Source organism: Catharus ustulatus, chromosome 1, assembly GCF_009819885.2.
Source record: "Catharus ustulatus isolate bCatUst1 chromosome 1, bCatUst1.pri.v2, whole genome shotgun sequence".
NCBI classification, from domain to species: Eukaryota; Metazoa; Chordata; class Aves; order Passeriformes; family Turdidae; genus Catharus; species Catharus ustulatus.
In genome coordinates, this window is record NC_046221.1 from 55,707,335 (window position 1) to 55,731,367 (window position 24,033).

General features: G+C 40.9%; 1 protein-coding gene across 8 annotated transcripts in view; it reads right to left on the reverse strand.

Annotated features, from left to right (window-relative positions):
• HECW1 (HECT, C2 and WW domain containing E3 ubiquitin protein ligase 1) overlaps positions 1 to 24,033 on the reverse strand; it is a 282,485-nt gene that overhangs the window by 58,573 nt on the left and 199,879 nt on the right. For 4 of the 8 annotated variants that reach the window (XM_033069763.1, XM_033069719.2, XM_033069729.2 and 1 more), the window contains 6 exons: positions 18,862 to 19,004; positions 16,773 to 16,873; positions 14,097 to 15,473; positions 10,539 to 10,640; positions 5,114 to 5,264; positions 458 to 585 (listed from right to left, as the gene is read on the reverse strand). In XM_033069763.1, the coding sequence (XP_032925654.1) occupies positions 458 to 585; positions 5,114 to 5,264; positions 10,539 to 10,640; positions 14,097 to 15,473; positions 16,773 to 16,873; positions 18,862 to 19,004 (2,002 nt within the window). The remainder of the gene's footprint in view (positions 1 to 457; positions 586 to 5,113; positions 5,265 to 10,538; positions 10,641 to 14,096; positions 15,474 to 16,772; positions 16,874 to 18,861; positions 19,005 to 24,033) is intronic. The other 4 variants (XM_033069756.2, XM_033069746.2, XM_033069772.2 and 1 more) reach the window with 3 other exon arrangements.

Sequence of the window (24,033 nt, forward strand, 5' to 3'; positions counted from 1 at the left end):
TCATACAGGATGCCAGGGCCACTGCAGGTGCAATGACATGGGCAAAGGTGGCAGTGCAGAAGCCAGGCCTAGAGAGAATAAACTGCAAATGACCCAAGCTAAAAATCACACAGCCATAAAAACAAGGCAGCACCATTTTTGCAACTACCAGGTGAATACTATTGCAAAATACTTCTTATAATTTTAGTTTCAAATGGCACTTTACTAAAGTAAAAATGCTTTGTCTGTCTTAGTAGGAGTTAAAGAAGAAATGAAACTGCTGGATCCTGCTTTGTACTTGTAGCTTCACATCTAAAAACTGTATCTTCAGGATGTTTTTTTGTTTTGTTTTGGGATTTTTTTTTTAAATTAAGTTTTGCAACTTGGTATAATAAAATTCCAGTCTCCCCTGGAAATGCAGACTTCCCCAGAATGAATGGCACTGAACACACCCCTTAGAAGCTTTGTTGCCCCATACCTGGGCTTGGCTGGGATGGCTCTGCCTCAGAGTCACTTCCTCCTCCAGTGGGAACTCTCTCCACCCTGTTTACCACAGCATCATCTTCAGTCCTCTCTGTCGCAATGGTTCGCTGGATGTTTTGGTACCTAAGAGTACCAAAGGAAGGAAAGGAACAACAAGATTTAGTTAGCAGAGGTGCTTTCTGTTTCTTTCTACCTTAACAATCAGCACTGATCCTGAATGATTCCAATATTTCTGTCTTCAGTGTACAACAGAGTAAGAGCACAGCTGACTCTTCTCCTGCAGCTGGTGCAGCTGCTCACATTTGGGCCAACCAGTACTCTGCAAACTTGGTATTTTTCAGACTAAAAAACAGCCACAGAAGGTGCACAGAAGTCACCACTACTCAAACTTTAGACACATATTTAGGCTACTTTGAGGATTCCCTTTAAAACGTCTGGACACCTGGAACCTAAACCCAGAGGTAGATCATGGTTCTTCCTCTCATTTAGCCTTATGGAAGCATTACCAATGAAATATGGATCAACTCTGTGATGCACTGAGTAACTTTCATTCTTTCTCATTAAATTACTGGATGCACATCCTGAACCCTGAAAAGGTAAAGGAGCCCAATCCTAAATACTTGATGAAGAACAAATAGTCTGGAGTGTTTTGAATTCACACTACAGAAACCAAATTCTGCTTAACTTGTTCACTCAAGGTGACAGATGAACATGTTTTCTTTGGTTCCACTGGTAAAATTCTGAGTATGTCTTATGTGCATTATAAATGCATTTTATACAGAAAGAGAGAAGGAAAAGAAAAAGAAAGCATAAGGAGAAAGAAAGAACTAGAAAGAGAAAAAAAAGAAAAGCGAGAAAACAGACTCTCTTAATTATTTTATTTACCTCTTTTATTTAATCACAATATTTTTAATCCTTCTTTCTTCATGGCATTTCCATGTGTATTTGAAACAGGATGGCTTTACTGCCTGCTTTTAATCTGATCCAGCATTATTTGTTTTTCATTTTTCTGACTTATACTCTTTTCTTTCCTCAGCTCAAGCCCCAACTTACAGATTTCACTTACTTTCTCTCTCTTTATTTGTTAATGCACACTTTATTCCAAATTAGAAGTTAGTCATGAGTAAATTCCTCAAAGTGACACAGGATCATTAAAGACAAGAGTTAGGGTTTGGTTTTTTGATGTTTCAAAAGACATCATCTCCAGTAGCTCACTGCAACCCAATCTTAGGCAAAAGGGCTGGAGATAATTAAGAAAAAATATAGTTTTAATAGATTTATACTGAACTTTCCCAATGCTATGTGTCCCCCTCCAGTACTGAAAATAATTTTAAGCTATATTTAGTGTATATTTTGACAGTTTAAGAAAACATCCATATTAATAAGGAAATTCTGATAGCAGGTTTTGCAATGGCATGAATTTACTGTTTTAAACCCTCTGTTTTAGATCTACATTTTACAGCTTTATTCATTTGACTGCAGGCAACTGAATGAACTTTCCATTCTAGTACTGGAGGAGTTTTACAACACCCACATGCAATAGAAAGGAAAGGAAAAACCAATCAGAAAACCCCCCAAGTTCATATAATCAAGAAATATAAGCACACATATAGAAAAGCCTTATACCTTCAATTTAATTAGATGGTAGAAAATCCCCACTGGCAAACCTCAAAGAGCAACACCAGCTGTATGTCAACAAAAGGCTATGCATTTATTTTAGGTCTCAATGCTATAAAACCACCTTATATAAATACCAAAAAATGCCAAAGTAGCTGGAGAAAACACGGGAAGTGCAAAAGCTATGAGAATGCCTCTGGAAATTTCAGTCTCCTTTCAAAGTGACTTGTTAAAGAAATGAAGCGTAAGAAATACCATGCTGTGTCTGTCCTAACCATGACGGTTATGATTTCTTATGTTGATTATTATCTTTCAAACTAGTGCAAAGACAAGTCTAGACATACATATGCTGCAAAGTATCCTTTCAACAGAACTTGAACAACAAGGGCTGTTATCTGTTGGCCAACAAGTAATCAAGTCAGGTAGTGCTACAGAAAATGAGCAAGAGACTTTAAAATTAGAAGTATAGATGTCTCTTTGGTGTTTGCCCAACACCTGGATTCCAGTTTTGCATTCTCTGTATCCTCAAGTGGCTCGTACAGCTAAAGGGAAGCTTGGAGTACAGAAGGAAAGCAGCACTAGGTTTAATCACAGCTATGGGGTTTTTTTCAAGCTGAATTTCCAAAGCTTTGTGGTTTTGGCTGGGCTGGAAATAACAAGCTTGCTTGTAATATTTTGGCCTTTCCATTCCCTTCCACAAATTAAACCAGGAAGCCCCCCCAAAAAAGTAAATTTGTTTAAAAGAAAAGTCACTAAGCTTTTTCAAACTACAGAGTGATGTTGAGTCCAAATTTTGTTCAAGGTTAGAGCAAAAGTTCAGGCTGCTGTTAATTCTATCAGCAAGGTCTTTGTTTCCTGCTGCCTTGCCTAAAATGATTCTCAGGTGTGCTTGCTGAAAACACTTCAAATCATTAAGTTTGAAACACAACAAAATAGTATTTCTGAAATGAGGGCTTAAAATAAAGTCCAATCCTCCACAGTGTAGATAATAACTAATGAAGAGTAGCTTTCCTGACATGTGGAGACATGAAATATCTGAAATTAGATTTAGGACTAGAATAACTTTAAAAAATATAACAGCCAGGTTAAAACTACAGCAGTTACTTGCCACTGGGCAAATGCTCAGGAGATTCAGTATGAATCCCATTTTTTAGAATCTTAGGAAAAGTTCACAGGTAACAATAGAGATCTTTGTATTCAACTTCTCAAATCAATAGAGCTCCTTGGCAGAAAGGAGGGAATCATCAGCTTTTTTCTTTAGTCCCAAGAAGCCATGACATTTCTTATTTAATAAACTGCAAAGTCTCCAGTGGAACTTGCGTAAGTAGAGATTTGCCACTGCTGAAAACTCTCCATACTTCTCTCTTTGTATCTGGATATATGAATACTAAAAATGGAGAGATTCAAACAGTATCAATCTTATTAACTCTCAATTCCCAATCCAAATCAGTGACAGCCAATGGCCAAGACAGACAGACAGACAGACAGCCTACATGAAAACACTGAATAATATGAAAGAAGGAGGTCACAAAGATAGCCTACCCTTCAGTTTCTGCTGTGATAGCTGGTTGAATGATTAACCTGAATTAACTAACAGAAGGGTAAATCACTCTTATAAGCACTTATTCCTTTCATGGTTGTTCTGCACTTATAGGAGTTCAACCTCAAAAAAAAAAAAGGAAAAAAAAAATTATGATTTCCACAACAGCTTTCTGGTTTCTGTGGTGGATAATTTGCTTAAGTGGCAGCCAAATAGTCTGAACTTTGAAATTTCGACATGGTTAAAATGCCTCTTGAAGACCAATGCCAAATGGCAGAGAAGTCATGTAAATCCCTTAAAAGAATCACTTTCTTTAGGGTTTTTCTTTGGTTTGTTTGTTTGTTTTTTTAATAATAACGTGGTAGCTTAAGGCATTATGAGCAAACCTATAATGAAAACAAATACCAAGCAGGCTCTCTCATTTCTGCAAGACATAACACGTTATGAAATACTACTCAAAATACTGAATTTTGGTAAAAAAGGGAATTATTTTTCGAGAGCATGTTGATGGTGTTAGTTTAAGTTGATGGCCCAGTTCTCCCAGACTGCCTCATTCAGGGCATAGCAGCTCCCAAATTATTCGAAGTACTCTGAAAAGGGCACTTTTAAACTCTGCATTGTTCTCTCAGCTGCAGACCTTTCTCTTAGCACAGAAGTAAAGGCCAAAAAACTTTTGTGGCATTTTACATGCTATAATTAAAATATAATTTCAGTCTTACTTATCCTTTTCTAGAAATGGCATCATTATAGTAAGCAGGGAATTAACACTCTTTAAGCAAAAATGGAAGACTTTTGACTCATTGTTTATTTTTTCCTTTCCTCTTAAATTCAGTCTAAAAAGTAAGCATGACAAGAAAATGATAAATCTATGTGTGGACTAGTCAAACAAAGCTAAAATAGAAACAACGTTAACAGGTATCTCTGCCAGCTCAGAATGAACTGCAGATTTACAGGGCCCAATGCAACAGTATGCAGACCTGTCTACCTCTAGAAGTGTGCACAGTCCTATTAGGGAGGGTTCTACCCTGGAAAAGGAGACAGACCTTTCAACAGGCCTAATTAGCTTGGGTATAAAATGCCACACAGATATGGCATCAATTCCAGTAGCAGTCAGGTCCAAAAAGCTTTGCACAGCACTAGGTGATGACCCATTAATACCACTCCTACAGTTAAGTAGCAAAAGTGACTCCATGTTTTGGAAGAATACTGCCTTCCCTTCTAGTAGTTATTTCAGAAAAGTTTTCCAAATACCTTCTCTTGCTGTTAGAAACGTTTTGTACCACCATTCACTCAACAGAACTTTTCTTGTAGGTGGGTTTGAGCAGCAGACACCCACAGCAGGCATATCAGCAGACTGGAAGAGTGCTGCAGTAGGGACAAGAACTTGGGCGAGGTGGGAGTCAGGGTGGTGCACTGGAGAAGGAAGAGAGCTACTGGAGCAGTGTAGAAAAAGGAGAGCACAGATGTCAAAGGAATGCAGGTACAAATGCTCACCGGCGGTTCAGCTGCTCCATTTGCTGGATGGAGCCAGACCTGTGGATCCCGTCTGGCGTTGCTGCGGCTGTGGGCCGCTGCCACGTGGTGGTGCGATTGACATGATCCACATAGAACACTCTCCCGTGGCTGTCTATCCGAGCTTCCCAATCTAGGGTTGGAAAAAAAGGAAGCGGTGATGCTGTCAGTGTGATGCCTTACAGAAAACCTGCATGTGGGAGGTATATACAGACACACACACATACACAGACAGGGTATATACACACAGGAGATACTATATATAGATATATATATAGCCTACATGCAATACGTATCATGTATATATTCAAAGTACACATTCAAACGTGTATATGTGTTATTTGCTTGTCTATATATACATATATGCAGTATATGCATATACAGAAACATTTCGTACACAGCACACAGGTAGGCCATGGAGCTTACTGCCACAGCCCATGAAAAACTAGTGACACATAGGGGTTACATTTTTAAAAGGATGGAATAATTTTTCAATTAATGATACTGTTTGGATAGATTCACTGCAGGTCGGAGTAGCCACAAAGAACCGACCCTTACAAGAAGATTACACCTGAGCTAATATAGCAAATCCCATGTTTTCTCTTTTTGTTTCAGAACAAACATGTTTCATTTCTCTCCCTTTTGCAAAAGTGGCTTCAAAGGACACCATAAAGCAATTAAAGGTTTCACTGAAAATTGATCACAGACTCTTTGGATGTACCTTAGCGATCTCTCTAAACAGAGTATTGCCCTCATGAATGCAAACTAGATTGAGATTTTGAAGTATAATATTGAGCCTTCCATCATTATTGCTTCCTGCTACTGTTTATGTTGTCCCATGATTGAAAACTAAAAATTATTTGGTATATGATGGCTTGTGGAAAATGGTAATGTTGATAAAAAATAGCATTTGTAACAGAAGAAATTAATAAGTGAGTTAGCTAGCAAAGCCATGTATCAAACTGGTTGGAATGCATGGAGAAGTGGAATAAATTAGGCTTGCTAGTTTCATATTCCCACATGACCCATCAGCTGATGACATATATATGTAAATACATGCACATATTCTCTACATGAGTTTAGATGCAAACCTCACTCACATTCACACACAAATCCACGTATGGTGATTACCTTTGAGGGCAAACACTTCCTCATGTTCCCATATTCTTACTATGATACCATCTTCCCTGACGAGTTCACTCCTCCTATGGTTTTCTATGATCAAATTCAGGATCATCTGAATGTCATACTTTAAGTATTTAATTTCCTATTCTCTAAGAGGAGGACAGAAGTTGCACCTCTTGCTACTGTATCTTCCTACGGCACCTATCCTTCATGACCAGTTCCCATCCTTTGAATGCTGGCCCTGGCTAAACTCACATCCCATATTTGATCCCAGACAAGTGTAGGCTATCTGAAGTCCACGGCTAGCTGCTCCTGGCAGCTGAATCCCACAGACATTAAAAAATGGATGCTGGAAGTCCTTGGAGAAATTTTCTGCAAGACTCCAAGACAACAAGAGCCATCAGCACATGCATTGTTTCTTTTAAAACTGACTACAAGTACCACAGTCCTTAAAGACACAAACCCTATAGTCACGTGATGGGCACATATGCAACATCTCTCACTGTGAAAATCACTACATTATTTAAGGAGAGGACTCTCTCTTCCTCCTCCAGGTAGTTTGCCAAAGATGTGGTAACTGTTTCAAGAACAAGATCACAGCTTTGTGAAAATCATGTCTAAAACATATGACAGTGAAAAAAACACATCAAATCAACGTATGCACTTTGAGGTAAATCAGACTGACACATAAGGCAGGTCGAAGGCCAGAGTCTTGCTAAGCATGCTGGCACTGGTGGCAGGTGTACCACTGTGGGTGGGGAATGGCCCTTCTGGAGCTATGGATTATCTGCAGTATCCTCAAGGAAATAACCTTGACCAGATCAAAGAGAAGATGATCCAGTTCAACATTATGAAGATCTTAATTTTCCTTGCTATTTTCTGGCAAAAGACAAATCCTAGCCCTCACTCCATGCTATTGCTGTACCTCGTAACAAGTTAAGAATGATACAGATCGATGGAGAATTAGAAAGTTGGCAGTGCTGTAGAACCACACTATAGACAGCCTACAGAAGACACCAATTGGTCATATTGGTCTAAAGCCTGCTGTTGGATACTTAGTAAGAATAAAAATATCCAGTTACACATCAAAACAAGGTTTTACAATCCATCCCTGTTCACTACCAGCTCTGCAGGCTACTTTGCACTGTCTAATGAAGTACAACTTAAAGTTCCTAAGCTTCTAAGCATGATATTTGGAAACTTAGAAGTAAGGAAGCTTGTCCAGAACTTGGAAATCACAATGAAAACATCAGATCAGAGTGGATTATGACTTCAGGAAGGCTGTTTCTGTCAGATGTGTCAGACATACAGCAGCAGCATGTACAGACACGAACTACACCTGTCAGTGAGCGTTGCTTTATTCACTGCTTTATGGGTATGTCCACCTGAAACCACGGGCTGACACTGGCATGCTAAAATATTAGAAACTCTGTGTATCATGCTCCTTGCAATAGCATTTCTAGTCAGTTGAGTAACTTTTGGTCACCTGAGAAGGCTGTCAAAGGGTGGCAGGTACAACTTTAGTTGTATGCAGTTAGCAGGTGTACTTCCTACCTTCCCATAAGACAGCCTGTAAGTCACACAAGTCACTGAAGCTGCCTGAATATGATACCAGATTTATGGACAGATGGATGGATACCTGCACAGTGAGACAAACAGACTGACAGGTGAACAGACAGGCAGAACTCTGCTTCCAAGCTGTGCTCAAGTCCCTGCATGCTACTTCAGGGGCAAAGGTGATCTAGGAAGCAGCCAAATTTCCTCAGGGTCTTTTGCTAAGTTTTCCAGGTAAAATAAGACTGTGACTGCTACAAAGACTAACCTCTATCTAACCTTCACAGTAAGAGCATGTTAGACCATGGGCTAGGGATGTGACAGTACTGGTTCTGTTCTCTAGTGATTCTCCCTCCATCAGCCAAGTCATATTTCACAGCAGCCTCTGAAACAGCTCTGATTTATATCAGAAGATGCAACTTTTTCTGGAAGGACCAAAAAGGGCAAAGAGGCCATCAGGGCAAAGAAAATACATTGTCTTTTCCTCTCCAAGCTCAGCCACACCTTTGGCAAAGAGCAGCTCTGAACTGGGCACATGTATTTTTCTTGGCTTCAGTTCTGTAGGGTTTCCAAACACAGGCATAATAAGGGGTGACTGGTAATGCCGTCATGAGGTTGTGCAAACACTGCAAATCTTCTGTTAATCTTGTATCAGACTTAGCATTCAGACTGGTCATTATGAAATTCCTATATAAATAATGAATCTGTTCTACTTTATTTTCCCAAATAAAACTGTCTGAAATTATATTTCCTCCCCAAGACCAGTTGTTGTGAGGTTATGATGAAATTAAGCTATTCTGAAAACTATTCAAAAGAGAAAAAAGACTGTCCAGAAGATTCTCCGTGACCTAAATATAATCAGTCAACACTGAACTTGCAGCACTAGCAGATTACCTTCACCTCTTCACCACCATCTACTTATAGATGGAAGCTAACACTGCATGTGAGAAGCAAGACAGCTTTGATCATATAACTTGTGTATAAAATATAAAGTTTTTTCCTTTCACATGGTTGAAGAAATATTTACCTAGGATTAGGAGTTATTAAAGGCACTAAGATAGTGATACTGAATTTAAGGTGAAGAAAAATTTCTAGATTAAGGCTATGGTTTTCATTTTGAAATTCCAGTAAAATTCCATGGAGAGTTTTTGGAAACCAGTTTCCTAAGTTATATTATTCAATTTTTTTTCCCACTCAAAATTAACTAAGTAAATTTGTTCCTATTAAGATCAATATACTTAAGCCCACAGTGTCAGTCTTTATTGCAAAATTGGGGTTATATGCTAATGCTGAAACAAAATCCTACGAAAGGATATCACTTCTGTACTTTATCATCTCATATTGCATTTCATGTTGTGAAAGCACTTGAGAAAACCAATGGTAAAAATACTTGTCTTCTAATGATAACTATAAGAAAGAGGGAAAATGTATTAAATTGGATTAATATGGAATAGATTCACAGTATATTCTGTTTACCTGAGCTGGTGTTAGCGTGCTATCATTAAGTCATCTAACAGGGAATGTGCCCGATCCACAAAGTGTTGCGGTAAGAGTGGGAGGAAGAGAAATATTTGCCTGTTACAGAGGTAACCATTCCCATTTCATCATTCACTGGCAAGCCACAGTGGGAGTCTAATAAGACTTCATTGGGCTAAAGGCATTTGAATCATTCACGCTACTGTGCAGCTGACGCCAGTATCGGGGCTATTTTCAGCTCAGGGAATACTGACAGCATGGTTGGCAAATGATGAATTATTTTTCAAGGGCACCATAGGCCAAATAAGTGTGTTCCCGTCTTGGGCTTTGAAGAAAATAGAGCACTTTGTTTATACGCCTGGTTGTTTTTGTGAGGCACTGCACATTTCAGGCTGTGAAATCCTGTGCTCAGTTGAAAGGTGATCACCTGCACGTCGGAGGGCATAGAGTGCGCTCTGCTGGGCACCGAAGGCCAGTGCAAGAAGTAGGGCAATCCTCTGGGAATCCATAAAGGAAAGGCTACAGAGACAAGTAAAAGCAACTCCAGCAGTTGCTTTGGTAGTAAAAATCCCGTATTATCAGGCTGCTAATCGATCATACTATTTAAAATCCTCTCATTTTTATTCAAGGCAAGTGTAAACTCCACTACAGTCCATAACGAACATAAAATTCACTGGTTATCAAATCCAAGCGCAGTATAACAAGACCACTGTACATGAGCTGCCTTTTCCCAACTTCTGCTGGTTTGGTTCAGATTTGGACCTGTCTGTCCCAGGAGCATCCTCAGTGTGAAAGGGCTGCTGCTGGACCTGCAGGTAGACTTGACAGACCACAGGGACTGTCATCCCAAACCATCTTTGAAGTTGGTTACAGAAAACCTGGAGACAAACATTACAGAAAAATCAGAGTACTTTGCAGATATACCACCCAGAAAACCTTATAGTCAGGCTTCCAGAACAACTGACACGTGACAATCATTCAAGCCTGAACACACTGACTGGAAAAAGGGAATAATATTTTCATTTCAGGAAAGAAGAATGGACCAAGGCAGAGAGGGAGGTTATGGAGCTTGTCCAAAACAACGTGACAACACTTGAAGTCAGGATCAAATAAGGAAAACAAAAGGGCATATTGCTTGGGTTCTGGAGGATGGATGTACAGAACAGAGTTCTTCAGAAAGACATACTGACCTCTACACTATTTAACAGGAAAAGCTGAAAAAATGCAATAAAATAAAAAAACTAAAGCTTACTTGGTGGAAGAGGCTCATCGATAGTTGGGTAGTGATGATGGTCAGGCCTCAGAGAAGGAAGCTGGCTGACTGGCTGAGAATTATGGAGTAAAGGACAATCACCTACGGACAAGATATTCAAGACATTGACAGTCATTCACTGTTTTTACAATGTAGTTCAAAAATGTGCTACTGTAAAACAAGTGATTATTTTAAAAATAGGTTACCCTGATGTACTATCATCTCTGGATATTCCAATTTTCAAGGCACTATTTTAAAAGCAACTCATATGGCAAAGAAGTATTAAAATAATGCAGTCAAGTCTCCCGAGTCAATGCTAAACGTTTATGGGCCAGATTCTGGATTCACAGACACAGAAGTGTAAGCGATAGAAGAATCAGGCTTGATCCCTGATAAATACTGTTCATGTACAACTAAACTCAAACTTCTGCAGCAACTGGCAGGAACATGCAAAATCCTTGTTCCAACTTTTAAGTAATTCCATCAGTGGAATAAAAGGCTAAAAGCTGCCTTGGATTTTTCTCTCCTTTTCAAAAAGATCAGCGGCTGCCTGTGTAGACTGTAATGGCAGGATTTTGCAGTCCCTGCAAAGCAGAAGATCATCCCCTTTCATGGGTATTTTTCAAAATTCAGAGAGTCCATCTTGGGTTGAAGGATGGAGAATGAGAGAAGGACCAGAAATAGGTAGGAGACAGGTGGTAGAAGAGAAGGACAAAAGATAGTGAGATATAGTCAGGATCTGAGATAAGGAAGGAAGACCTGAGATAGAGAAGAGAGAAAGAAGAAAAAGAAGAAGAAGAAGCAAAAGAAGAAGCAGTAGAAGCAGAAGAAGCACAAGAAGCAGAAGCAGAAGAAGAGAGTCACACAGAATACAGTGCAGAGTAAGTTTTTAAATACTAGCATTGTACATATGCATGGATATATAGAATCACAAAATGGTTTGCTTTGTAACAGATCTTAAAGATTGTCTAGTTCCAATTGCCCTGCCATATTTAAATATGAAATAAATGAAACCTAAGTAAATATCCAAACTCAAGTTCTGTTGAGAGGAACAAGTAACTTAAGATCAAGTCAATGTTTATAGAATTCTTTAGGAAACAAAGAAGTTCTAGTAGGGATGAAAAAGCATTCCTTATCTTAAACTTAACATGCTAAAACTTCACAGGTTCCAGAACAAAGATTCCTTCTTGGTTTGTCTTTAAAATCTTAGTAACCTGAACTATTTATCTTACTAATGGACACATTTTCATATTGTGTGGTAACAGTTTTTGACTATAACTTCCAGCTCAGCTTGTTAATACAGATACATTCTGAATTGCATAAACACAATATTTACATGCATCAGAAAGATGCAGCTTATGGAAAAGTATAAATTAAGCTGAATGGTTCTGGTGATTTTGGGAATGCTAAGCCAAACTCACTGTGTACTAGATGGTTTAGCTATCTTTAATGTTAGAATCTTAACAGTCTAAGAACGAACATTTTGTAAAAGCCCTAAACATACACCAATCAAATGTAAAAAAAAAAAAAAAAAAAAAAAAAAAAAAAAAAAAAAAAAAAAAAGAAAAGTTTTTTTCTTAAAAAATCCAACAGCTAGAAGGCAGAAGTCAATTTTGTATAAAACTGTAAAAACCCTCACACCCCTGAGAAATGGGAAAAATCACTTAGACAAAAATACTCCCTCTTCTAGGTGCTCTGATAATACCGTATGGCCTGTTAAATGCCTTCATTAAACCACTTGTGTATAGGTGTATCTCACAGATGCATCTGCTACATGTTTTGAACACACAGCAGAGTTACATAAGTTTATGTGCTAAAAGTCCATCTCTCACAGCCTTAAAAATTGCACTGTTACTACAGGTGTTGTAGCACCGACTACCAGATCACCCCTCTATGTTTCTTTACTTACCTCACCACAATTGACTCTCCCCTAGTCAAGATAGTTACGCCAAGCCAGCGGAAGCATGGTTGTGTCAGTCACCTGGAGTGGGTGGAGGTGACCACATCTACTGTATTTGTGACAGCTGCCAAGTCATGAAGTAACATGCACATTGACTGAGACCCCCACAGTGACGCTGAGGGAGTGCTAAGAGCTGAGCTGCCCTTCAGACACACACTCAACTAAACAAGGCAAAGCCACCATAGACACTGCAGTGCCCTTTATGGAGGCTCAAGTCCTGGTGCTGTAGTGAATCCATATGCAGAAGACACCCTTTCCCACCACATCCCCTATCAAAAGCTCACACAGTTCAAAACAATCATCAGTTCTGTATGTATGGTCTCACACATACACAAGCTCATGCCCCCATAGCTATACTTGCATGTCAATGCTGTTCACAAGCAAAGGCTCTCACCTGCAAGAAGGGAAGCTGGATTTCTATGCCTGTGTACTTCTGAACATTTAATTATTTGTGCTAGATTCTGCTCTACAGACTCAGTAATTCCCTAGTCCCAGCTGTCTACAAAGTATTTACGCAAGCTGATGTGTAAGGATGCCCTCACACCTGCTTTTGTGCAGGGGTAGGGTCTGTGGCAAAGGAAGGTGTGAGTAAATAAATTGGGAATGGAGAAGGCAAATACAGATGAATGCTTTAATTGGAGTTCCTTGGCGATACCCAAATAGGTTGTCCTTTTGCTGCCATTTTAATTTGGTGTCAGAGGGAGACAGATGACTCAGACTAGGGAGTGCAAAGACTTCTTGACCTTGCTGCACACTCCTAAGCTGAAGCTGAGTCCTTTACTTCTTCAGCTGGAGAAAAACGATACACTAGCTGAAGAAGAGAGAAGTGATCAACTCCCCTTCTTCATGTAACTGCAGAGAACATGAAAGGAGCTACCAAAGGGAGGGATTTAATATAACTGTGAAGGAATTGGAAAAAATAGTACCTAATAGTACCTAAATTCTAAAGACAAAGAATTTTTTATATGTATATTCTATCTCTAGGGAATGATAGGGAGATGGTAATTTTATTTGATATAGTTAAATTTTCAAAGTATCTCAGAAAAAATATAAATCTCTGTTGAGTTGCCCTATGATCTGTGACATCATTTGTTTGACACTTGGAGAATTGGAACAAATGGGACTCAAAAACTGTGTTTGTAAGAGCTTATGATTATGTATGGCTAACAAACATTCACAGAAACTGGCCCAGACCTTTATGTGGTGCAAATCAGCATATTTTCCCTTTGACAAACACAATCTGGTCCTTACACTGACCATCAGAGACATGGCAGTCCATCAGATATGTGATATGGAAAAATCCCAGGAAAAAAGGAATGAGTTGGTGAACGTGATAATGCTGATCTGCTACATAACTACAGTAGCTGATCTTGATTTTATAATGATGTATGTATATCTACAGTAATTAATATATATATATATCTACCTGATTTAGTTGGTTTTGCTGGGATTTTTAAGGACAGGCTCAATTATCCAACCCTCCCTGATATGTGGCCCAGCTCACAAACCGTGAGCTATCTGAAACCTCAATTATCTGATGCCTTCTGTGACATCTAGATAATCAGGGTTGCCCAGCACATCAGTTCTCAGGATCTAACCTTCTCTTCTGCTGCTTGGACCTGCTACTGGGGTGTCTAGACCCTCTGTGGCACTCTGTGGATTCCCACCATGAGCTACTAGTTCATCTGGCCACTGGGAGGAGCCATCCACTTGCTCCCTGTCGAGCTCAGGGCTCTGCACTGAATCTGGCACTGACTCAAAAGCACTGTTCTCCTCCTCATCATCATCCTGTGAGGAGAAGACCGTGCTCTCAGAAATCTTTGCGCTGTCAACAGAGGAGAAGCGTGTATGGCTGGAGAAGCGATTGTTACTGTCGTAGCAGGAGGTGCTGTAGCACGAAGTGCTGTAGCACGAAGTGCTGTAGCAGGAGGTGCTGTAGCAAGAGGGGCTGTAGCAAGAGGTGTCGCACGCCTCACATTCGTTGTCACCATTGGGCCTGGAGCTTGACTCGCTCTCGCTTCCTGTCCTGGGGGGTTCTCCATCCAACAGCCCATCGTTCAAGTCAGAGAGTTGCTCATCCAAGGTCCCAGGAGGCACTGTGCTCTGGCTGAAGTTCTCTTCAGGCTCATTCTCCAGAGCAGGCTCTGCCGCCACAGTTTCACTCTCACTGACCACTTCCTTATCCAGCACCTCCTTGACAGTAGACTCCTCATCATTCTCCCTGCCATTACCACCATCTTGCTCCTCTTCCCCATCGCTGCTCATCTGTGCCGAGGGCAGGCTGTGGAGCAGGTTGTGTATCCGTATGTAGTGTGTGCGAGGGGTCTCTGGCTCGCCGCAAGTTGAAGCTATGACTGTCTCAAGTTCAGACACAGGCAGGGAGCATGGCCTGTTTTTCCTCTTTGCTGTGGTCCTCAATTGTAGCTTGTTGTCTTCCTCCTCCTGGGCTGAAGCCCCTTCTTCTTCTTCTTCTTCCTGACTCTTCTCTAGGTCTTTGCCAGCATGCACATCTGCACTCACCTCATCCATATCTCCTGCTTCTATGCTGGTCAAGATTCCACCATCTCCCTGAATACCAGAACTGACTTTGTTATGTTCCCTAACTTCGGGCTCAGGAGGACACATGCAAGCCATCAGATCCGACTGCTCCATGAGGTCTGTAGCACTCAAAGAAGGCAGCACTTCTCCTGGGATGGATTCCAAGGGCTCAGGAACTGGCACCGCATCAACCTCCCCATCTCCTGCTAGCTCTTCATTTAAGCTGTTCTGGTTGACTTCCCCAGGTGGTTTGACAGCCCCTGGGCTATCGACACTGTTCACACTGTATCCATTTAGCTGTTCTGGAGCTGCACTTTCTGAGGTCACTGTGTTGATGCATGGAGGCTCACCGAGGCTTTCCTCTGTGGGGTTGTTCACAGGGCTTTCCGGGAGGTCAGCTGGCTCAGGATCTGCACTGATGGAGACCTCTTCATCATCTGTATGAGACAGGAAAAGGAATTACTTACTCTTTTAACAAGAAGTGTTGACTGAATCAGAGGGTTGGCTGTGGGGGCACAAGCATCTACATCCATCTGAGAAAATTAAAAGCATAAATTACAGTTTGAAATGAGTGGGTAAATGAACAACGACCAAGAAGTCCTGAGGTTTTCTTTGCTAGGTAGTCTTTGAACAGTGGATTTAATAATGGGTTTCTTTGTGGTGGTAATCTGTATGCAGCACCCTGCCTCCTTGCAGCATTACCTGAAGGTAACACCTTCTTGAAATTTCTCTTTGAGCCCAACTGGCATCAGAGGAGACATATAATGAAAATATTATGAAAATATTATGGGAATATTATGGGAATATTACGGGAATCAGGGAAGTCTTCCCTGAGATTTTAATGACATTCTTTTTGTCATACTGAAGTTGGCAAGAGTCCACAACAGAGAATGTAAAAAACTGTGTTTGCCACCTCTGAAAGGCAAAAACTTCCCCAAAATATCCCTTGACGTGATCCTCATCTGTACCACTTCCTCTTAGATGTCAAACAGCCTGGGCTCTTTCCTGCCATCCAAATAGTAAAAAGAGAAATCAAGGTTTTCCAGCAAGTGAAAAGCAAGGATTTCCAGCCACTAACGCAGCTGCTGTTGGCTTGATAAACTGTAGCAGAGGACAGAGAGCCCCTGTGGCAAAGAGTCCCTGAAAAACACTGTTGAAACTGTGACATGAAAATCAAGTTTACACCTTAGACCATCATGACAGTCATTTCCAAATAACTACAAGAGAACATAACCAAAATCAAATCAAAAGGGAGGGAAGAAGTGGAACATATAATTCTTTTATGTTTTAATTTTTTCATTAAAAATAATTAAATTGAGAAATTTTCTTGTCATCTTTGCTATTACATTCTCCATTTTTACTTATGAAGTGCTCAAATGCAGATGACTCTACAAATAACAGCCCATATAACACTTTCACTAAGGTGGCTGATAGAGAAGCAGATGAAATTTTAGTTTTACACTCTCTTCTCTCCCAGTGATGTGGTGGAGTATTTGGAACAGCCAAGAACAGGGGACTATGAGACACCAGTATCTCTGTCCCAAGGGGAAAGAAGGAAGAAATTGTGACTCACGATGCAGCCTTTATGCACTTCCCTTTGTTCATGACTGTACCTAAAGTCCCAGAGCAGCCAGGAACTAATGCAGATTTCTGAAGAAAAAGAATGCAAAACAACCAACCAAACAAACAAAATTTCTAGAAATCTAGATAAATGATGGGTTAAGACTGAAAATTACCTGGATGGATGGAAGAAGTTATCTCAAATCGGAACTGCAGCTGGCCACTGACATGATCTGTAGGAAGTCTGCGACCCAGAGTGTAGCTTACAACCCTGTCCCTGAAAGAAAACAAACACTGTCACAATAGACTATAACCTACCCTATGTCTATTGTGCATAGATAAATCTGCTGTGTCCTACAAAAATATGCAATAAAATACATAAAGGCTATTCATCCCAGCCATGAGGGCATGTTAACTTGCATACGAGAGAACGAATGGCAGAGGAGAGGACAATGTCTTCAATTACAATGGAACAGCTAAGTGAGTAAGACAGGCTGTTGGGATACACAAGCACATATGTATAAATATAGAGAGAATGGTGGGAATGAAACTTCTGCAGTATGGGTATGAAAATAGTGACATGGGAAGCAAACAACTCCCACTTCAGCTATTGTAACAAGACTTTCTTTCCTGCAGATCTGACCAGCTACCTTTTCATAGAACCTCACATTTCTGTATTTTCTTCCCTTCACCATGTCCACAATATTCAGCTTTCCTGTTCTTGTTTACAAAACCCTGTGCAGGCCAGTCCCCGCATACCACCTTCTCTCTCTAAACTGTCTGAGTGACTTCTTCATCTCTTTCCACCCCTCTTACCTCTATGAAGCTGAAATATCAGGAGAACACCTTCCTGACAAGGTTGATCAATGACTCCATTCTGTCCTTGTGCAGGTCCCTCCCTTTGCCACACTTCATCCACCCCTCAGAACAGAATGAAACTATAGAAGAGATTAACTTCCCAGCTGCCCAAAATGAGGCTGAATCAATCTTTGCAAAGCATTTCTTGAGTGTAATGGGTTCACTAAATAGTAATACTCATACATCTTTTGAAAGAAACATATTTCACTTCCAGTTGGGCCAAATATACTTGCTAGCACAGTTTCACATGCATCAGAAACTCATACAAATGAGATGACCTCAAGATTTGTGTACAATCTCTCTGAACTTGTGTACATACTTCTCACTAAGCTTGCCTGAGATTTAAATATCACTGTGGTATTAAAACTGAGCCAGATCTAGTGCAGGTTGGAGAAACTGTTCTTGGCAAAGTATATCCTTAGATAGACAGTGTTTACAACAAGGAAGTAAAATAAGAAGCTATAATCAGAAGATTATGAGAAATCTTCTCATATAGAGGAAAGCCAGTGTACCAGTTACAGGGTTCTACCTTCCCCAAGCTGTTCTTATCCATCTGGTTTCTAAAAAGCTACTCTATCTTTTCTACTTGAGAAACAGGGAGGTAGCTTATACCCTTCTGGTAGATTCAACTGTCAATATAACAGCTGAACCAGCTGTTCAAAAAGACTCCAACAAGCTCATCTTCCCGCTGTTCTGCTGAATTGAAATCCAATTATCAGAAATACTTTCTTGGAAACTGCATTGCACATGCTTTCCTCAGAAGATGATTCTTTTACTCCCTTGCTCCTCAAGGTCTGAACATAAGAGGCTTAGAGCCAACTTTCTGGCTTTTTCTGATTACTATCCATCTTCCTTAAAATGGTTTGTGTTATTTTGGTAGCATACACTTTCCCAGGACTTTCATGCAATGGGGAAGCAGGGCAGCGCTTGTGAGCTCAAGGTTGTTCCTTGGCAGCAGGGTAGGATCAGAAAGCATTAGTTACAACATGCCACATATATATTTTTCATAATATTTCCCCTTTCCAGAGATTAAAATGAGGAGGAACAGATCTGGCATGTTTTTAGCCCATAGGTAATTCCCTGGAACATGAAAACAGCCTGCTGATAACATTAAAAGAATATTCAAATTGAAAATATTGCACTCTCCAACTTCACAGCCATGACACACAAAAAAGTCTTCTTTCCTTAATGCCAGCTCTCACTTTTCAAAATGCCATGCATAGAGTTATACAGGGAATTCTATCTGGCCCATAGTACTATACATTCTAATTAAAACCAATGCTATTTATCAGACAACTGTCAGTTTAGTAACTTCCCCTCAACATCATTATATTGCAATAATGATATATCACCAGGGCCTTCAGAACAATACCACGCTCGTTAAACAATGTAAGCAGCAAAATTTACCCTATGGCATGTCTTTCCAAGAGGCGCTGAACCGGCATAGAGAGTTTTCCCAGAAAACGTTTGATGATCGGTCGGCTCTTTGCAAATTTGTCTTTAACTTCTATTTCCAGGACATCCGTGGGCAGGGAGACAAAGCTGAATTGCTGAAATAAAAGAAGGGAAACAGGACAATAAGCTGGTGGCTGGGCCACAGCAACACAGAGTACTACAGCTGTGAGGCACACCTCAGCACAGAGGAGTGAGGATCTAGTGAGGTGAAGGATACATGATCACTCTTTTCAGATACACTTTTCAGATAGATTGTTTTGAAATATTTCCTTTTTTGTTCATCTATGCCCCAGTTAAAAAAGGAAGAACTCTGAAAACATGATTTATCTGGATCAGCCAACTAACCTGGTTCACTCCACAGTGTCACAAAGAGCTCAACCAGAAGGCAAGCCATGGCACAGGTTACTGTCACAAACAATACTGGGAAAAACGGGAACCATTTAAAATTGCTCCTGTCACCAAGTGCATTGAAATGTGTTGACTGCTGTCTCAGCTGGTGTGGTCATAAGAAGATCTATTTGTAAGTAATGATTCAGCAAGCTTTTAAAGAATGTGTGTGGAAATCTGGGGTAGTAACAAGGAGAGTGATATTTCAGGTTACAGGAACAAACAAGGGAGCATTAGGGCATCTGGAGATGTCCAGATGTCTCAAAGCTCAATTTGAAAACAGTAGTGAAGAAGCAAATACAGTAATTTCATGACCATAAGGCACACCGGACTATAAGGCACACCTCCAGGAGTTGGCAAATTCCGCAACTCTGTACATTATGTAAGGCGCACCGGACTATAAGGCGCACTTTTTTATTGCAGCGAGGAGCCACGCCGCGCCCGACAAAATAACAAATTAGTAATGGAATCCCGCGATTGTGGAGTTTACTGGCAGTTGCTCAATTTGCAAACATTTTTCACAGATTGGCGTAGGCTTTCAAAGGCAGCCCCAGGCACCCTCCCCGTGCAGTGGGCCCTGGCACTCCCTCCTGCCCCTGGTGCTGACTGGCGTGGCTCAGTGCAGCCGTGGGGCCGCCTCCCCCTTGCAGCTCCATGCTGCCATGGTGCTGTTCCCCCTCGTGGCTCCGCAGAGCTACCATGCTGTTCCCTCACTTGGCTCGGCACTCCTGCCATGCCGCCTGTTCCTCACTCGGCTTGACGTCACCGCCGTCCTGACTGTCCCTCACTCGGCTCGGTACTCCCGCCGTCCTGCCTGTCCCTTGCTCGGCTCGGCACTCCCGCTGTGCAGTCTATCCCTCGCTCGGCTCGGCGCTGCCATCGTGCCGTTCCCCCTCGTGGTTCTGTGGTCCCGCCATGCTGTTCCCCCTCATGGTTCAGCGGTGCTGTGGTGCCGCCTCCCCTTTGCGGCATGGGGCTCCCGCAGCGCCAGGGGCTTGCGGGGGCCACGGCTCGTGGTGGCTCAGAGTGACTGCAGCTCACGGCTTCTGCAGCAGCCCGCTCCCTCCCTCCCTGCGCCACCCTGGTGCTCCGGCAGCCCCGTGCCGCACCGGGAGCCCTGCGCTTCCCCGGGCTTTTCCCCTGCGCCGGCCCAGCCCGGATGCCGGCGGGCTCGCCCCGTGCCGCCGCTGCCCCGATGCCGTCGGGCTTTCCCCCCCACGCCCGGGCTGCTCTGCCACCGCCAGCTTTCCCCCCGTGCCGGCGCTGGCTCAATGCTGCTGTCAGGCGGCTCTGCTCGGCTTGGGACTGTTGCAGGTTCACACTTCCGGGTTGGCAAATTTTGCAACTTTATCCATTACCTAAGGCGCACCAGACTATATGGCGCACTTCTGGGTTCGGGGGAAAATTTTAGTCAAAAGGGTGTGCCTTATAGTCGCGAAATTACTGTATATTAGGTAACTTGGCTTTGCTTTCTCCTAGACTGGCTAAATTCAGTACAGGTGTGGAGCTGGTGACACAGGTTATAATATTTTTTCCAAACATCCTCTACTACCAGAATATCATCAATCAAAAAATCACATTTGTGCTGTGATACACTATAGTAGGAAAACTGTCAAACCACTGTGCACCTGAGAGGTCAGTATTGATCTGGAAGATAGCTTCTATAGTAAGTGAATATTGAGATGCATTAAAGCATTTTTCTAGCTTTTCTCCTGCCAAACCCAATCTTCACAACAGAATCATTTTCTTGTTATCGAGGGTTATCAAGGCCTGGAGTTAAAGCCCTAAATTATTTGCTCTATTGAATCATGGTGTAATTCAGAGATACTTAGTTTAAACAGCTTCAAGTGAAACCAACATAGTGGGATATTCTGTTAATCACACCCTGCAAAAATCTAAATCATCAGAGAAATACAATTCAAACAAGAACTAAAGTGTTATCTACTTCTGGTTTTCTTCTACATCTTTGCAACAGGCTACCAATTAAGATAAATACACCAAATAGGAGAACCTGAATTCCCCATGTATAATGGAAAGTTGCCTTAAAAAAGAACTTGTCTTACTCTTACTGTTTCACCTGCTAGAAACCTTGAAATACTGCCAGTTCATGACACTTGAAAGCAGAAGAGAGGAATTAACTTTAAAATGAATCATTGTAACATAGAGCAATTTGCCATTTAATAAATTCTCCATTTTTGTGCTGCTGACTCCTATATTGTAAAAGTCTCTGTGGGGTGGAGCATGCACACACACAGGTGAAGAGTGAACTGCCCACAAGTGAAAAGTACTATGTAGGTTTAATGATCCAAATCTTCTGAAGTCGATAATATATTGTCTTGTGGTGCAACTCTGAAGCAAATCAGAATCTGCAGGGAAATTTATTTTCATAGTATCATGTGGAACCAGCTCCTGACAATCGACAGCTCCTTCCTTGCACAGGAAACATATTGACCTTTTCCAGAGTAATCATCAGCACCTGACCAGAGAGTATGAACCCAAAGAACAAGATGTATTGGAATCAGCCAAAGAAAATGTCCGTTTCCATTGAACAGTTGTGCCTCAAGACATACAAACCAGGATATTCCATAAAAAGTGTAAAATCCAACTGTGTTCTGATTTCATCACCTGTCAAACCATTACATTTTGGTAACCAAGACTGCCCTGGGACCAAGCCCTGACCCATGTTCCCAAATGTTTCCTCTAGAAGGGTGTTCTCATGCATAAAACCAGCAGCATTTTGGAAACACAAAAAAATCTTTAAGCCCAGAAGTGTCCTGTGGCAGAGCTGAAAGGTTTTGCCATTTGGAGTCAACTGCAGTTTGAGATCAAAAGTGAACTCACTTAAACGGGTTTGGACACAGTTTGTAAAACATTGATAATTTGACATAATTCAGTTTTCCATTATCTAAGAAGTGGCTCCTGCTGTTGCTCTCATCTAGTTTAATTCTTATCAGGCAAGATTTTTCTATGGCAATTTCTGACTGCAGGTGCCTCAGGCTTATGCCATCCACACTGAAAATCCAAAAGAAATCCTTGTTTGTAGAACAAATGGGCTGCTAGCCTTCTGAAAAAATGGATCCCAGTGCAACACATTGTTTTGAGAACTCAGAGACTTACAAATACACTTTCAAAAATCACCAATCACTTTTGAAAACATATTTCTGGTGACATTTAATGATTGGAATGTAATCTTTGGATGTGGAAGCAAATCATCATCAAATCCTAGTTTCCCGTTCGCCCTTCACCATCTCTTCTGACAAGTGCCAGACCCTGTACCTTAGCCACAAAATACTGATTGTACTTACACTGCTCAAAGCCTTGGCCTTTACTACCCTGCTTGGCCTCTACTATCTTGTCTATCTGGAAGTGAAAGGATCTGTGTTTCACGGTCTTACCCAACATAACTAACATAAAGTCGTAATATATTACTGATGGAATAAATGAAATTGTTTATTTGCCTAATATTTGCTAATTATCACAGTGACTAGTTTGTGAAAATGAAAGCATAAGCTTAATATCTAAGTTTAGAAAAAAACAAAACAACAAATCCCAAACAAAGGAAAACAAAGCAACCCCACCAAACCCCCAAGCCATGCCCCCCACCCTCCCAACCAACCAAACAAACAAAAAACAAACATAAAAAAACCTGATTATAAATTCTGCAGCACCCTTAGGTTCACACTCAGGGATGTTGTGATTAATAATTCATCCCAAGGAGGGGTAAAAAATGGAGGCTGCAAAATCACAACAGAGATAAAAACCAACTGTCTTCAGGAGGAGGAAAGTTTGATGATGCCCAAAAACTTCAGCATTGAAAAAGAGTTACATTTTAAGAACAAGTCTGCTGGCACTTTTTGACGTTACTATTGCAATTTTTACTGTAAATCTTCTAATATTTGTATCTTTTCTTATTCTTACAACTCTAAGTGTTACAGAATTCATTCAGAAGTTCAGCTTTCATGTTTAAAAAAAGTATAATACTCATAGTTGCAGAGGAAAAGCAAGATTACAAAAACTTTAGCATATTAAGCCCAAGTATACTATTTTTAAAAGACTTCTGTTTTTTTTGACAGTCAGTACCTGAAGCCAGATTCTTTTATCTTTTTCATCTGCCATTGACTACTGGGTATTTTCTTTCACAATCTAAACCAGCAATCTTTACCCTTTATGTTTTCACTGGGGCCACAGCTCACTTTGTGGGCTGGTTCATTGGTTGTTTTTATTCTTCCCCATAGAAGTTTAAATTCTTTGAATCACAACCACTAGGGCAAACCCTGCAAGAGTGGTCAAGAACTTCATGGAACCTGGAATGGTTCCATGTTGGAATACGAAGTCGTTAAACTAAATTTAACACTGAGGCTAATTGTAGAAGAGTACGTAAGAACATAAAAAGTACATAAGTACATAAGAAGTTTACATAAATGAAGTGAAAGTGTAATTTCTGGCAGTTTTTAAATTCTAATGTCATGACTTAGTTTGTTCCAAAGCTTTAGCCTCTCCAGCTGTCCAGAGCTCCACCAAACTTGACAGTGGCTTTATGGAAGTGGTTTGTGACTCTGTCTGAGTCTGTCTTTTACTTGAATAAAACAAATCTCAGAGGAAGTAATGGATTTCAACACAGGTTGAACTCATCTACCAGAATAGTTACAGTTTCAAGTCTAAAGCCCAAGAAGAAGAAAACTTTGTCTAGTGACTGATTATGTGTTCATTTGGATAATAGCAGACAACAGGACACCT